At 37.9% G+C, this 14,557-nt stretch overlaps 1 protein-coding gene across 1 annotated transcript in view; it reads right to left on the bottom strand.

The window, feature by feature from the left end:
- Window positions 1–9,512: 9,512 nt before the first annotated feature.
- adcy6b (adenylate cyclase 6b) overlaps window positions 9,513–14,557 on the bottom strand; it is a 62,037-nt gene continuing 56,992 nt past the window's right edge. Inside the window, exons 20-23 of the mRNA XM_026920387.3 lie at window positions 13,445–13,708; window positions 13,047–13,251; window positions 12,798–12,922; window positions 9,513–11,473 (exon numbers count right to left, since the gene is read on the bottom strand). Coding sequence (XP_026776188.1) covers window positions 11,345–11,473; window positions 12,798–12,922; window positions 13,047–13,251; window positions 13,445–13,708 — 723 coding nt within the window. The 3' untranslated portion in view covers window positions 9,513–11,344. The remainder of the gene's footprint in view (window positions 11,474–12,797; window positions 12,923–13,046; window positions 13,252–13,444; window positions 13,709–14,557) is intronic.

The following is a 14,557-nucleotide window of genomic DNA, read 5'->3' as shown; positions in this document are numbered from 1 at the left end:
TGACTCTTTTGTTTTTAAAGTTGAGTCTTTTTATTTAAAGTTACGTCTTTTTATTTAAAGCTGGCTTCTTTTTTTAATAGTTGACTCTTTTTTAAAAAAGTTGAGCCTTTTTATTTAAAGCTGGCTTTTTTTAAGTTGAGTCTTTTTATTTAAAGCTGGCTTCTTTTTTTAATAGTTGACTCTTTTTTTTTGAGTCTTTTTATTTAAAGCTGGCTTCTTTTTTTAATAGTTGACTCTTTTTTTTGAGTCTTTTTATTTAAAGCTGGCTTCTTTTTTTAATAGTTGACTCTTGTTTTTAAAGTTGAGTCTTTTTATTTAAAGCTGGCTTTTTTTAAGTTGAGTCTTTTTATTTAAAGCTGGCTTCTTTTTTTGTTTGTTTGTTTTTTAAAGTTGAGTCTTTTTATTTAAAGCTGGCTTCTATTTTTTAATTTTTTTTTATTTTTTAATTATTTTTTTTTTTTTAAGTTGAGTCTTTTTATTTAAAGTCGACTTTTGTTTAATTACCTGTTTTGTGTGTGTGTGTGTGTGTGTGTTTTAAGTTTTTTTGCCCTAGTCTTTTCTTCTCCTCTGGTGTCCAATGAGTATCTCATTTAGTCCTCTGACTGACATTCGGCACTTTGTTGTATTTTTGATCAAATTGGTTGGAGTCGTTATCAAAGATGGAGGATGCGTCTCCAAGGAGCTAACCTCCTGCTGCTCCTTGAAATTAGCGTAGGAGATCTGTGGCTTTTCAGTCCTCCTAGGCTGATCAGTGTGTATCTCCTTTGGTCCTCTGATTGACCTTCCGCTCTTTTTGAACAATTTGGCCGGAGTTCCAATCAGAGGTGGAAGATGTGTCTCAGAGGAGCTAACATCCTGCTGCTCTTTGAAAGTACAGCTGGAGAGCTCTCTCTTTTCAATCCTCCTCTGGTGACAAGTTCTTCTCTCACTTAGTCCTTCACTCGACTTTAGACCCTTCACTGTATTTTTGACCAAAGTGACCGAAGTTCCAACCAAAGGTGGAAGCTGTGTCTCAGGGGAACTAATGTCCTGCCGCTTCTTGAAATTAGATTTGGGGATCTGTGGCTTTTCAGGCCTCCTATGGTGACCAGTATATGTCTTATTTAGTCCTTTGATTGACTTTAGATCCTTTGTTGTATTTTTGATCAAACTGGACGGAGTTGCAATCAAAGGTGGAAGCTGTATGTCGGATGAGCTAACATCCTGCTGCTCCATGAAAGTACAGCTGTAGAGCTCTCTCTTTTCAGTCCTCCTCTGGTGACCAGTGCTCATAGTCTTAGATAGACCACTAGATGGTCCTCTGACTGTCTTTTGACTCTTTGTTGTATTTTCAACAAAATTGCCCCGAGTTTCAAGCAAAGGTGTAATATGTGTCTCAGAGGAGCTAATGTCCTGTTGTTCCTTTTGAGTAAAATTGGAGATCTCTGGCTTTTCACTCTTTCTCTTTTGACTAATGAGTATCTCATTTAATCCTCTGGTTGACATTCGACACTTTGTCAAATTTTTCCTCAAATTGACCGGAGTTCCAGTCAAAGATGGAACATCTGTATCAGACGAGCTACTGTCCTGCTGCACCTTGGAAGTACAGCTGGAGAGCTCTTTCTTTTCAGTCCTCCTCTGGTGACCAGTGCACCTCTCGGTTAGTCCTCTGATCAGCTTTTGGTTCATTGTTGTATTACCGACTAAATTGACAATAGTTCTGATCAGACGTGGACAGTAAGCGGAGCTAATGCCATTGCTCCCCTCGTAAGTAAACTGAGAAATCTGTTCTACCTCATCACTCTGGCGCTGATGATTAGCGCTTAATTCGGCAGGTCCTACCTTCTGGCAACTTTCTGAAGATGTTCTTTCGAACATCTTGACTGAAGTGCAGAACGGAGATTTTTCACTCCGTCTGTGATGACCCGTCCTCTTATCAATCAGCATTTGGCACCTTGTAATTAGTGCAGGGCGCTTCCTCAGGTCTTGATCAGTAGGAATTAAGCTTTCCTTAATATTGAGATGAGGAAACCTGGTAGGTGTAGATCCTGAACACCTTAGTTTCTTAGTTGCCTTGTCATCCATTTGTTCCACAGACGTCCTCCTCCTGGGAGAAAACAGCCGCTTCCTTTCTCTTTGAAACATTACAGTCAAAACAAGATCAACTCCACCTTCACGCTTGCATGGGCGGTATTTATACTAGTTCAGCCCCACCCATTGTGACGCCATAGTCACGGTCACGAATGACGTCATCCACCTAGTTCTTTCGGGTGCTTCTCAATTTGTCTGTGGGTTTTGCCCATTTGCGCATGCGCGGGTCACCACACGACGCCAGCGGGAAGGACCTGATAGTCCCATGATTCATTGCGACTCACTGTTATGGCTTAGCGCTCGGCTAAGACCCATAACAGTAAATTGATAAGTTGTCTTACTTTCATTAAACGGTGCTAGTAAATCGTAGTTAACTTAAAATGATGCAAGAAATTCGTAATGTAATTGTCAAATCTTTGTTTATTTGGTACAAACAACACATAATATAGAAACACTCCCGAGTGCTACGCTACTGTTAGCTAAGGTAGCTAAGTTAGCTCAAACTCATAGCTCAGAGTGTTCAGACCTCAGCCATAACTCCGGATTAAGCCCTGAGCAGCCAGGCTTAGTGAAAACACTGACATGTCTCAGCTACACCTCTTTCTCAGCTCTGTTTACAAGTAACTTTCCTGAGAGTCTGAGTTTCCTGAGTAAGACTTTAGTGTCCTCTCTCTGAGAAAATGCAGACTGTTTCAGACGAACACCTGGTGCTCCAAACAATACCACATTAATATTTATCGTTAAGTTTATCCCGATATTACAACAACACATTTTAAATTTGTATCATTGTATTCAGAACATCACTGTACATGTATATTACTGTTCACCCATAGGAGATGACGCTGTGCAGTAAAGTGCTAGAGGAGATGCTTAAAGGAAATGCCAGAGATGATCAGTGATGTTCAGAAAGATGTTTAAAAATGTTTAAAGATGAAATAATGTTCAAAAAGATGTACAAAGATGTTAAAAGATAAAATAATGTTCAAAAATATATATATTAAAGATGTTTGAAGATAAAATGATGTTCAAAAAGATGTACAAAGATGTTAAAAGATAAAATAATGTTAAAAATAATATATTAAAGATGTTTGAACATAAAGTGATGATCAAAAAAGATATTTAAAGATAAAATGATGTTTTAAAAGATGTTTAAAGGTAAAATGTTCAAAAAGATATTAAAGATGTTTAAAGGTAAAATGATGCTCAAAAAGTTGTTTTAAAAGATGTTAAAAAGACGATTAAAGTAAAAACGAAGTTCAAAAAGATGTTTTAAAGATAAAATAATGTTAAGAAAGATGTTTAAAGATAAAACAATGTTCAAAAAGATGTTTACAAAAGATGCTTTAAGATGTTAAAAGATGTTTGAAGATGTTTAACATGTTGAAGAAGACGTGATCGCTGGTCAGGTGTTTGTCAGAATGTGGTGAAAGTGTAAACGTTTACTGCAACTTCATTTTCTGTTCCATTATTACTGAGGCCTGAACTCAGTAGTATTCTAGTATTCACATATTCTATTTCTTCCTTTTCCTGTGATAATGTGATTATTTTTGTCGTGTCATCTCAAATTATTTTAAATATGATGAGATCATGAGCAGATTGTCTATGTAAGCACAATATATAGACATTTCAGAAGGTATTTTGTAATATTTATGTGTATTAATGGTGTATTCATTTTTACATTATATTCCCTACTACACTTAACAAATGTGTCCAATTTAACACAGATGTGTTTAATGTGAGATTAATGCAAGTCTCTTATTTTCTTGATAATAATCCCTAAAAGATATAAAACAATAATAAGATATATATTTTTGATATATGGCATTTATTCAAAGCAGTTATAACACCTCATAACTGTTCTGTAATGGCATTTATCATTACAGGTTACATTTATATCATATTTATTACATTTCGCCATTTAAAAGTTTTATAGCATCACATTGCAAATTTTGCCTTAACTTTAAATCCAGTAAACCAGTAAAATCCTTTGTTTTCCAAAAACGGTTTATTATACACACATCAAGTTCATACATGAACTATGCAAAACAATATTTGACAGATTGCATTTATGTATTTTTTTTTTTTTTACCTACCTTTAAATCCTCACACAATGCATTACATTTATTATCTAAATGTTTCTAGAAAATTAAAAGTAAGCAATAAAAACAGCTTAATGGAATATATAAGGAGCATCACATAAATTCTTTAATAATGGAAGCCCTTGTTCATGCAAGAGGATTTGCCACTACTTTAAAACAACCTTTTTTGTATAGGGTTAGCCTTTTTATGATTATTAAATAAGTCCAAATGTCTAAAATCTGCTGTGACTTGTAACCATAACCATAGCAAAATCTTTGGTTTCAACGGCGTAAGGAAAGAGGTGCTCATCCAAATATAAAAGTTTCAGCAACATCTCTCAGTTTCAGCAATTGTGTGCAAAACTATTCCAAATAATCTTGTTCTCTAGTGTCAAACACACTGATACAATTAGTCACATAATGAAACTGCTTAAGGTCAGTCTTTAAATGAGTTTTTGAAGTTTGTAAACTTCAGTTTGTCAAGCAATTTGTCACCTTTGAACCAAGATCCAAGATCCAGATCTCCACTTATCCACATACTGTATGTCCTGTGTTGCATATAGGCTTTTTAGTGGGTGATTTTCAGTCTGACCAGCAGAGGAAGACAAACACAAGGATAAATTATTTCCCTGAAAATTCCAGTCCCTGCTGTGACTGAATTACGGTGGCCCTGAAGGACAAGGCACCTGAAAAAAGAGACAATTTTAAATTAAAAAGTGGTAAAAGAAAAGGAGTCAACTTAAAAACTTTAAATAAAAAAGAGGTGAACTTTAAATAGAGTTCACTTTAAATAAGGAAGTCAACTTTAATGAAAAGAGTAAACTTAAAAAAAAAAACCACACATGCCAAAAAATGAGGTGCAACTATAAATAGCTGGCAAAAAAAAAAGAGAGAGAGAGAGAGTGCTGTCTTTCTGGAAAAAGTTGCAAGTTAAATGCTGAAGCAACCTCACAAGGCACTGTGGGAGTGAGGCTTAGAAACAGTAAACGACAGCACAAATGTGGCCTGCATTAGCTCCGGGTCTAGAATGGAATCTACACTGAATCTTGTTATAATTTCCACTAAATATGCAACTGGATACAGTTCTTAGGTAAAATATGGTAAAAGCACAATGTGTGAATCGGGTGTTCCTTTTCCATGCTTGACTTCTAAATGCTAAATTGGTGTATTATAACACATGACTTAAACAAACATTTCATCACTATCTAAAGTATGGGGTATGATATGATGGAGTCATTGCAGCCAGCTCACTTAACAGGGTTTTACTCCCTGTGTTTCTGTCACGGGGTAACAGTCCCTCCACTTTTTTTCTTCATGCATTCCCCACTACTATCTTGCACTATGTTGCACATCAGACCTTTGCAGCTTCTTCAGGTTGTGCCTTCCTCACCAGTGTTTCATTGATTTGAGCCCATGACACCTCAGAAGGGCTCAACTGCCGAACCAGCATCCTGGAACTGCCCCCACGACTGCACTGGTCACTTCACTGTTCAGCTCAACCCTGCCTCCTTGCTGCTAGTTGGATTTTGCCACTGCTCTCCTCTCTGTGCTCCTTGGATCCTGGCTTCTCATGTGGCCTTAGAAAATGGGTGAAGAGTGGTCCATTTATTTTATGTTTTTGTTTATTCCTGTTCCTTGCTTGCTCCAATCCAACAGCCAGCTGGGACAGCACCTTGTCATGCCACGACAGAAACGTCCCATCCATCAGAATGCACTCCAGGCTGGCTGGTCTCTCACACAATGTGCAGCTAGGGCTTTCTGACAGTCCCCACCTTTGGAGTATTTTTTGCTGTCAATACAACATCATACACAGAGGAAAGTAATAACTTAAGTCAATGTTCCTCCATGCTCTACACCTCCTGCCACTTCAGAGACCTCTCCCGAACCTTCTCCCATCGTGTCCCGCACCCTGCTGTTTCATGGCTTCAGCTCTGGCATTCCTTTCCCTCTCCTCAGCCATCCAAATCTCTCTCTACACCATGCCACAACACTTCTTTGGGTTTCCTTCCTGTCTTCCATCTTGGCCTAGTAATGCAGTCCAGTCCATGCTACCCTGGTTCACTGTGCCAACAATGTCAGCATGATTCTGCTGCTCCTCTGCCTCCCTCAGTGCACTGCTGCCTGATCACTTGCAACCTGTCCGGATGTTAATATCTGCCTGGCGAACGTGGACATCCTTGCTGTCAAATAGCATCACGACCTGACATGCTTTACCCACCTTGTTCTCTTCCACCAGCTATGTTATTGGGAGCTACAGCTTGCTCCCTGTGCTGTAAATGTTGAGATGAACAAATGCTTTTTGGGACTGACAACCATCTTCTGAAGAAGCTGTTAATTTTCCTCTCCAGTGGTTCTACTGTTAAAAGAGGCACTTAATACCAAGCAGTGGTCACAGGAGCCTGGGAAGGGCCCCATGCTGATAGCCCCAGGCCTTGAACCTACCAGGGAGTCTACTCTTCTCCAGGGCTATCATCCAAGTATCTGCCTGGACCATAATCTCCTTTGCTATCTTACTATCATTGAGCTCAGCCGTATAACACTTCCCTCTCGGCCCTGTAACACTTCAGGCTCTTTACAGGCTTTTTGCTGACAGTGGGGATGGAGTCCTCACCAATTTTAATCAGAACCGATGCTGAACGCAGCCCCTCTCTCTTCAGGACTTTTTATGTAAAGAAAGAAAGCAATGTTCAAAAAGATGTTTTAAAAGATGTTTAAAGGTAAGATCATGTTCAAAAAGATGTTTTAAAAGATGTTCAAAAAGATATTTATGTAGTATATCACAGTACACATTATAATGAAAATCTGAACACATGACTACAAAAACACTTAAATTCAAGTTACTCAAACTCTCAAACGCTTTGTAGCCAGGGAGCCCTTTGAATGTAAAATAAATCCAATTATTAAAATAAAATCAAATTACTGTAATATTAGGCTCATTATTTAAATGTAAGTGTAATAGATAGTGAGGTAGCGAGTTTAATAGAGAGTGAGGTAGTGAGCTTAATAGAGAGTGAGGTAGTGAGTTTAGTGGTTAGTGAGTTTAGTGGATAGTGAGTTTAATAGATAGTGAGGCAGCGAGTTTGATAGAGAGTGAGTTAAATAGATAGTGAGGTAGTGAGTTTAACAGATAGTGAGGTAGCGTGTTTAATAGAGAGCGAGTTTAATAGATAGTGAGGTAGTGAGTTTAACAGATAGTGAGGTAGCGTGTTTAATAGAGAGTGAGTTTAATAGATAGTGAGGTAGCGTGTTTAACAGATAGTGAGGTAGCATGTTTGATAGAGAGTGAGTTTAATATAGAGTGAGTTTGATAGAGAGTGAGTTTAATAGATAGTGAGGTAGCGAGTTTAATATAGAGTGAGTTTGATAGAGAGTGAGTTTAATAGAGAGCGAGTTTAATAGATAGTGAGGTAGCGAGTTTGATAGAGAGTGAGTTTAATAGATAGTGAGGTAGTGAGTTTAGTAGAGAGTGAGTTTAATAGATAGTGAGGTAGCATGTTTGATAGAGAGTGAGTTTAATAGATAGTGAGGTAGCATGTTTGATAGAGAGTGAGATTAATATATAGTGAGGTAGTGTGTTTAACAGAGAGTGAGATTAATAGATAGTGAGGTAGTGAGTTTAATAGATAGTGAGGTAGCGTGTTTAATAGATAGCGAGTTTAATAAATAGTGAGGTAGTGTGTTTAATAGAGAGTGAGTTTAATAGATAATGGGGTAGTGAGTTTAACAGATAGCGAGCTTAATAGATAACGAGTTTAATAGATAGTGAGGTAGTGAGTTTAATAGAGATAGTGAGTTTAATAGATAGCGAGTTTAATAGATAATGAGTTTAATAGATAGCGAGTTTAATAGATAACGAGTTTAATAGATAGTGAGGTAGTGAGCTTGATATATTGCAAATATATCACTAGTAGGTTACCCATAAATAAGCATGTAGTGATATATTTGCAATATGCTAGACTCCTATTAGAGGTTTATTTCAGTATGTGCCATTTTCTCATTCATTATGTGTTAGGTTTTTTTTTTATTTTTCATTTTTAAATTGTCAAATTGTATTAAACTCACTACCTCACTATCTATCGATATAGCGAGGCACTAGTAAAAGGAAAACTGCTTCTTGAACATCAAGTATCATAAAATACTGAACATATTTGTTCTTGGAGGTCATGCTACTGTGAAACAAGTCAAACCTGTATTATTTTTTTTAAAAACCATACATGCTGATGAGGCTGGTTATGCAGAATATCCTCTAAAAATCAAATGAAATCTAGGCTGCTTTCTACTAATATTTTCAGTATTCAGTTATCACTACCTTTTATTCTACCCAACCATGGATGTTTCAGTGAATAACTTTGATTTAAAGTCAAATCCTATGCTATAATTTAGACATTCCACCTCCAGCTTTATAGAAGCTGTTATAGATATTAGATTTACCAGTTTTTACAAACACTAATTGCACCACACGTGGCATGGTGGTGCAGTGGGAAGCATGTTCATCTTAACACTCCAGGGTCCCAGGCTCGATCCCGATCTCAGGTTAATGCCTGTGTGATGTTTTGCAGGTTTTCTCCGTGTCCTTGTGGGTTTCTTCCAGGTTCTCCAGTTTCCTCCCACCTCTCAAAAACATGCTGGTAGGTGGATTCCCTACACTAAATTGCCCCTAGGTGTGAAAGAGTGTGTGAAATGTAATAGACTGGTGATAGGCTCTGGATCCACTTCGACCCTGACCAGGATAAAACCCATACTGAATATGAATGAATGAATGAATGAATGAATGAAGCTGGGATCAGTCTGGTCTGTATAGAAATCATACCACTTACAATCCTATTAATACAAAATGTGAAAGAATGAATACATGGCATACCATGACTGGTAAAATGACAATGAAAAATAATAAGAAATAAACATCTTAAATTTTTATAGTGGGATTTAATTTGGAATATCTTAACTTTATAGGAGATCAGGTGCTTTACTTATGAGGAAGAAAAGATTCTACAATTCCACAGTAATGCAAATATGAGAAGGAGAAGAATGGGCCTCATGAACTACTTTTTAATAATACTATTTCTATTTATAATAATATTTATTACAAACGCATATTGCGTACTTGCAGGTACAGATTACTGAAGTAAGTAAAATTTTAATACCACTACAATTTTCTGTTACAGTAATTGAGAGATCGGTGATACTGAAGACACGGTGTTTATTGTTTTCATAATCATTGGTTTCCACTTCTTTTTTTTTTTTTTTTAACAAAATCAAACAACACTATCACTGAGTTAAAATGGAACATAAACATTTCAGTATGTTTCAGTAAAATATGACTTGTGATACTTAAACATCGTAGAACTAACAAGGAACAGTCAGTGAGTTCAGATAGTTTATTGTTGCCATTAAAATGTCAAAGGACTTCCTTTTTTCCTTTTTTATGCTGCATTAAGTTAGCATTGGGTTTGTTTGACATAACATTTACGAGTATGAGTACAGTGTCCGACTGATACCTGATGTCAGTGTCAGATTGTGGGTATTGCTATTGGGTGATAATGGTAAAGCGGGAACATTTTGTCCTGATAGCAAACACTTTTCAGAGATAACCAAACTTGTGTGTTCTCCAATGTTGTGTTATATAATCATTTCAGTATGTGTCACTCTCTAGAGCTTTAGAATGCTGCTTAAATGGGTGTATGTTAGACAGACATATTTACACACTGGTGGCTTTATACTATCACACATTGTAGATCAGGGGTGTCAAACATTTTTAGAACTCGGGTTCTAAGTTAAAATCATCTTGTAGAATTGCAGCTTCTGACAAAATGTCCTTCATTAACAATCAAAGGATTCTGATATATAATCTCAATTAGGTCCATTCAGCTCCAGGTTGTAACACTATAAAATGTGGAAGGGGTGAATACTTATGCAACACACTGTATGGTATAACCATCATTTGTATGATTTTTCTTGCTAATGAACTGCGGTGTGTTCATTTGTTTTGTACGTGATATACTGTATGTTCAGTCCGTTTGTGCATTCAGAACGTACATTACAGATAAATACCTATAAATGAACACATATAATTCTGTGTTATTGGTCACTGAACTGGTGTTTTTTTTTTTTTTTTTTTTTGGTCACTTGATGTTGGACTATGTGTAATTACCTAAAATGAGTTTGACACCCCTGCTGTAGACTGAAACATTTTTATCAGAAGGTTCAAAATATGGTGAGTGTGTTAAGCATTAAAAACAGCACTGTGGCAACATCTCTGCTAGCTATTTCTTTCAGAATGAAACAAGGAATTGGAATAAAACTAAGGAAATTAACTCAATTACGAGGAATGAACAGAGAAAGAAATATTGATAATGAAAGTCAGACATGCCTGGGAGCAGTCGATTTGGCAATAAAGTAATTGCACATAGATTATATAAATCTCACAGTGACAAGTTATGCCCTTTAAAGATGACAATGGATTCACACTCACTCACTCTATCTCACACATACACACATATTTAACTTACGACAACATAAACAATAAAATACATTTCCCATGCCCAATGTCAATGTTTGTCCTTCATACAGTTTCTTCACTTCATGGTTCCCAGAGTCCCCAAAAACACTATAAAAATGTACCAATAAGCCATGAATAAAAGTTACTTTAAATCCCTCTCTGGTGTCTGAAGCCTTCATTGTACATGGCAAGAAAGAGTCTTAATTGCATCAGAGAACAAAATGTGTGGTCGTGTTGACAATCATAAAAAAAAAAAATCAGTCAATCTGTCAACTGGCAATTGTTCAGACATATGAAACATATGTAGTGTTCCTATATCAAACATTTTTGTTCTTTGGTCATCTGCATTCTTACTTCATCCTTGCATATATGTGTATTTGTGCATTTTTTTTGTCATTAAAGTGTTTCTTTAAAAATTGGTCAAAAACATATTTTAAATGCAATCCTTCTCATTTCCATCTAAGGCCACGGCTCTTAGACAGCTCACTCGATCAGACAGTCTGTGAGAGCAGCTAAGAATGAGAACATATTCTCAGTGTGTGCATGTATTCAACACCTCCGTTACGTGACTCAGCTGCGAGCCCTTCAGTGGTTATACTCCAAACTGGCAAAAAAAAAAAAAAAAAAGTGCGCTTGACGTTCCATTCAGAGTTTCATCTCTGTTCACTTCAGTGCAACTGGAGGCGTGTGGTCAGTGTTAACTGCTAGAAGGGCCACTGTTGAGAAAGTAAGTGGTCATGTCTCCTTTCCCCTTGACTTTGACGAGGCCGCGGCACTCCAGCTGGTAGCCTTTACTGGCTAACACGTGGTACAGATCAGTCGTCACCTGAGAGAACAAAAGATTATTAGGCATGTGTGGATTATAATCTGAATTTTGCTGAATTGATGCCACATTGCAATTGCACTTAAAGTACAGCAGGTGGCACTGCAAGCTGCATTATCATTTTTATGGCTTGCATATTTTTGTGAAGGTTTTCAGTTAACCAGATTTTGAATTGTTGGTTATTAATAACGCTAAATGACTGGACTTGTGGTTGTACACCAGGTCAAATGATGTATATTAGATGTCAGTGTTATGAACTGGTGTGAATCAAGACCAGCTTATAAATACAGGGGAATTCCCCACCAACTGACGATACAATGTCAGCCGTGTGAGGGAGCAGTTAATATTGGAAAGTGTGAAACACCTACACCATTGTCATTTGTCATCTGACTCAATGACACAAAATGTGTGAAGTTTGGCAAGTCTGGCATTTTCATTTAAGAAAATTCTTTAATCCTTTAAATGCAACAGATAATAATGTATAGAGGTGCTTACTAAACATGTGGCGTGTGTGTATATGTGAATATATACACTGATTTGGCACTTTAATGGGAACACTTGATCTTTCATGCAATTATCTGATTAGCTGATCATTTGGTAGCAGCACAATGCGAAAAACCATGTAGATACAGATCAAGAGCTTTGGCTAATGTTCACATCAAACATCAGAATGGGGAAAGATGTAATCTCGGTGACTTTGCTGTGTCATGGTTGGTGGTGTGTTGAGTATTTCTGAAACTGCTGACCTCCCGGGATTTTCCTGCACAACAGTCTCTAGAGATTACACGGAGTGGTGCGAAAAATAAAAAACATCCGGTGAGCAGCAGTCCTTGGTTTGAGCTGAAATGAAGACTACAGTAACTCAAATAACCACTCTTTATAATCATCACGAGCAAAAAAGCATCTCAGAATGCACAACACATCGAACCTTGAGGCGGATGGGCTACAACAGCAGAACATCACACCGGGTTCCATTCCAGTCATTCGAGAACAGGAATCTGAGGCTACAGTGGGCACAGGTTCAGTTGGACAGGTGATGACTGGAAAAACATCGCCTGGTCTTGTGCCTGGTATGCAATCTTCAGTTGTCCAGTTTCAGTGAGCCTGTTCCCACTCAGATTCCTCAAATTACAAACTGTAATCTGGACATTCTGCTGTTTGATCATGTGGACAATAACTCTTGACTTGTATCTGCATGATTTTATGCGTTGCGCTGCTGCAACGTGATATATGGATAATTGCATGAATGAGCAGGTGTACAGGAGTTCCTATTAAAGTGGTCGGTGTACATTATGTGTGTAAGGAGCGGTTATCACAGAGCCGGCACCTGGATGCGATCAGGTACTCCTGTACTGTCCATGCGACTTGCCACATTGACCGTGTTTCCCCAGATGTCATACTGCGGCTTTCTAGGTCCAATCACTCCAGCTACCACAGGCCCAATGTTTAGCCCTGTAGAAAACACACACATATACTCACCGTTATTTTCTCCTGCTGTAAGTCTAAGTCAAAGCCATAGATTATGAGAAATTATATCTCAAGTTACAAACTGTAATCAGGATGATAATTTACTGACCAATCTTCATTTGGAAGTTGTTGAACGAGTGCTCGTTGATGTACTTCATCTGCTCTCGTAGCCTCATGGCGTAGTCAGCTAGTGCCAAGATGTGTGTGCGGCCCTCTCTGTCGAATGTGGAGTCGTTCAGGCCCGATGCTGCCATGTACGTGCTTCCTATTGTTTTGATCTTCTCCAGCTGCTTGAACTGATCTTCACTGATGATCTGAGGACATTACAGATCACTTAACCATCACTGAGATCATTAAAATCATGAACATAATTTAAATACAGGGATTAGAGTGAACATGAAAAGCCAGAAGGGTAAGACTAATTAAATGACGTCAAACCTAGTCTTTTTTTTTGCATCAGTTAGAGTTAACGTGGCTAACTGCTGTGTCCTCCTTTCACCTTCTTACCTCATCAAAGTCAGCGATGATCTCGTTTAGCAGTCTCAAGCACTCCACGCCCTCGTTATTAGCCTCGAGCTCTGTGTAGAACTCAGAGAAGTTACTGATGGAGGCGAACATCACAGCTACGCACTCACATGACTGGTAGTAAAGCTCATCGTTGCGGCGCTCTCGGGCCAGGAAGTGGGCAGCCACGTCTTTTGGCAGGATGTTATGAAGGAGACGACGGTTATAGGCTTGCAGCTCCTCCATCTCCTCTTTCTCTTCTGTAGCCTGGGGCCAGATGACAAAAGAAATAAATAAGAGATGACAATGCCGCTAGGGCACTCTGCTATACTGTGCGCTCGGTTATTTGGAAATGCTAGGGCACTCTGTTACACTGTGTGCTCGGTTATTGCTTCAACTTTTTATGGCATTTAGCAGACACCCGTATCCAAAGAGTCTTAGAGATGTGCTTTGTGGTCTTTATTAACACATGTTTAACATTATTCTCATGCTAGTTATACTAAGTCAGAGTAGTATCAGTCTAAAAACCCAGTTGCGGTGGTTAGCACAGTATGAAAAGAAAACACAAGACAAGGGTTTTTAAATAGTAGATAAACAAAGTGCTAATTCAAGTGCTTAACAAAAGATCTTAACAAAACAGTGATTTGGGATAAATCCAGCTGTATATGCTTCTTAGTGCACATAAACATTGCTATGACATTGATACTTTTGTTTCCTTGGCTATTTTCTTTGCTTTAGTTTGACACTGACATAATTAAAGGAAACAAAAAGCATTAAAATGTGGACTGACTGGTATGTAGGGCTGGAAACATAAAGTAATATGGTAACAGAAAAAGGTAAACAAAGCTTGTGTAACGTGTAGCCGGCACTGAATAAGTGTATTATATCATTTAAAATATCTGGGTCCCTGGAGGACTTGTGGTTAAGCCTCTGCGCTCTCACCACAGCCGCCTGCGTTTGAGTCAGGTCCCAAGCCTAGATAAAATTGGGGAGGGCATCTGGTGTAAAAACTGTGCCAAATTAAATATGTGGACCAGTGATCCACTGTGGTGACCCTTAACGGGAGCAGCCGAAAGAAGAAGAACAACAACAACATAATTTAAAATATCTAGTTTA

This window comes from Pangasianodon hypophthalmus, chromosome 16 (assembly GCF_027358585.1).
Source record: "Pangasianodon hypophthalmus isolate fPanHyp1 chromosome 16, fPanHyp1.pri, whole genome shotgun sequence".
Classification (NCBI taxonomy): domain Eukaryota; kingdom Metazoa; phylum Chordata; class Actinopteri; order Siluriformes; family Pangasiidae; genus Pangasianodon; species Pangasianodon hypophthalmus.
Note: the sequence above shows the minus strand (reverse complement) of the source record. Positions and strands in the feature narration are given on the sequence as shown.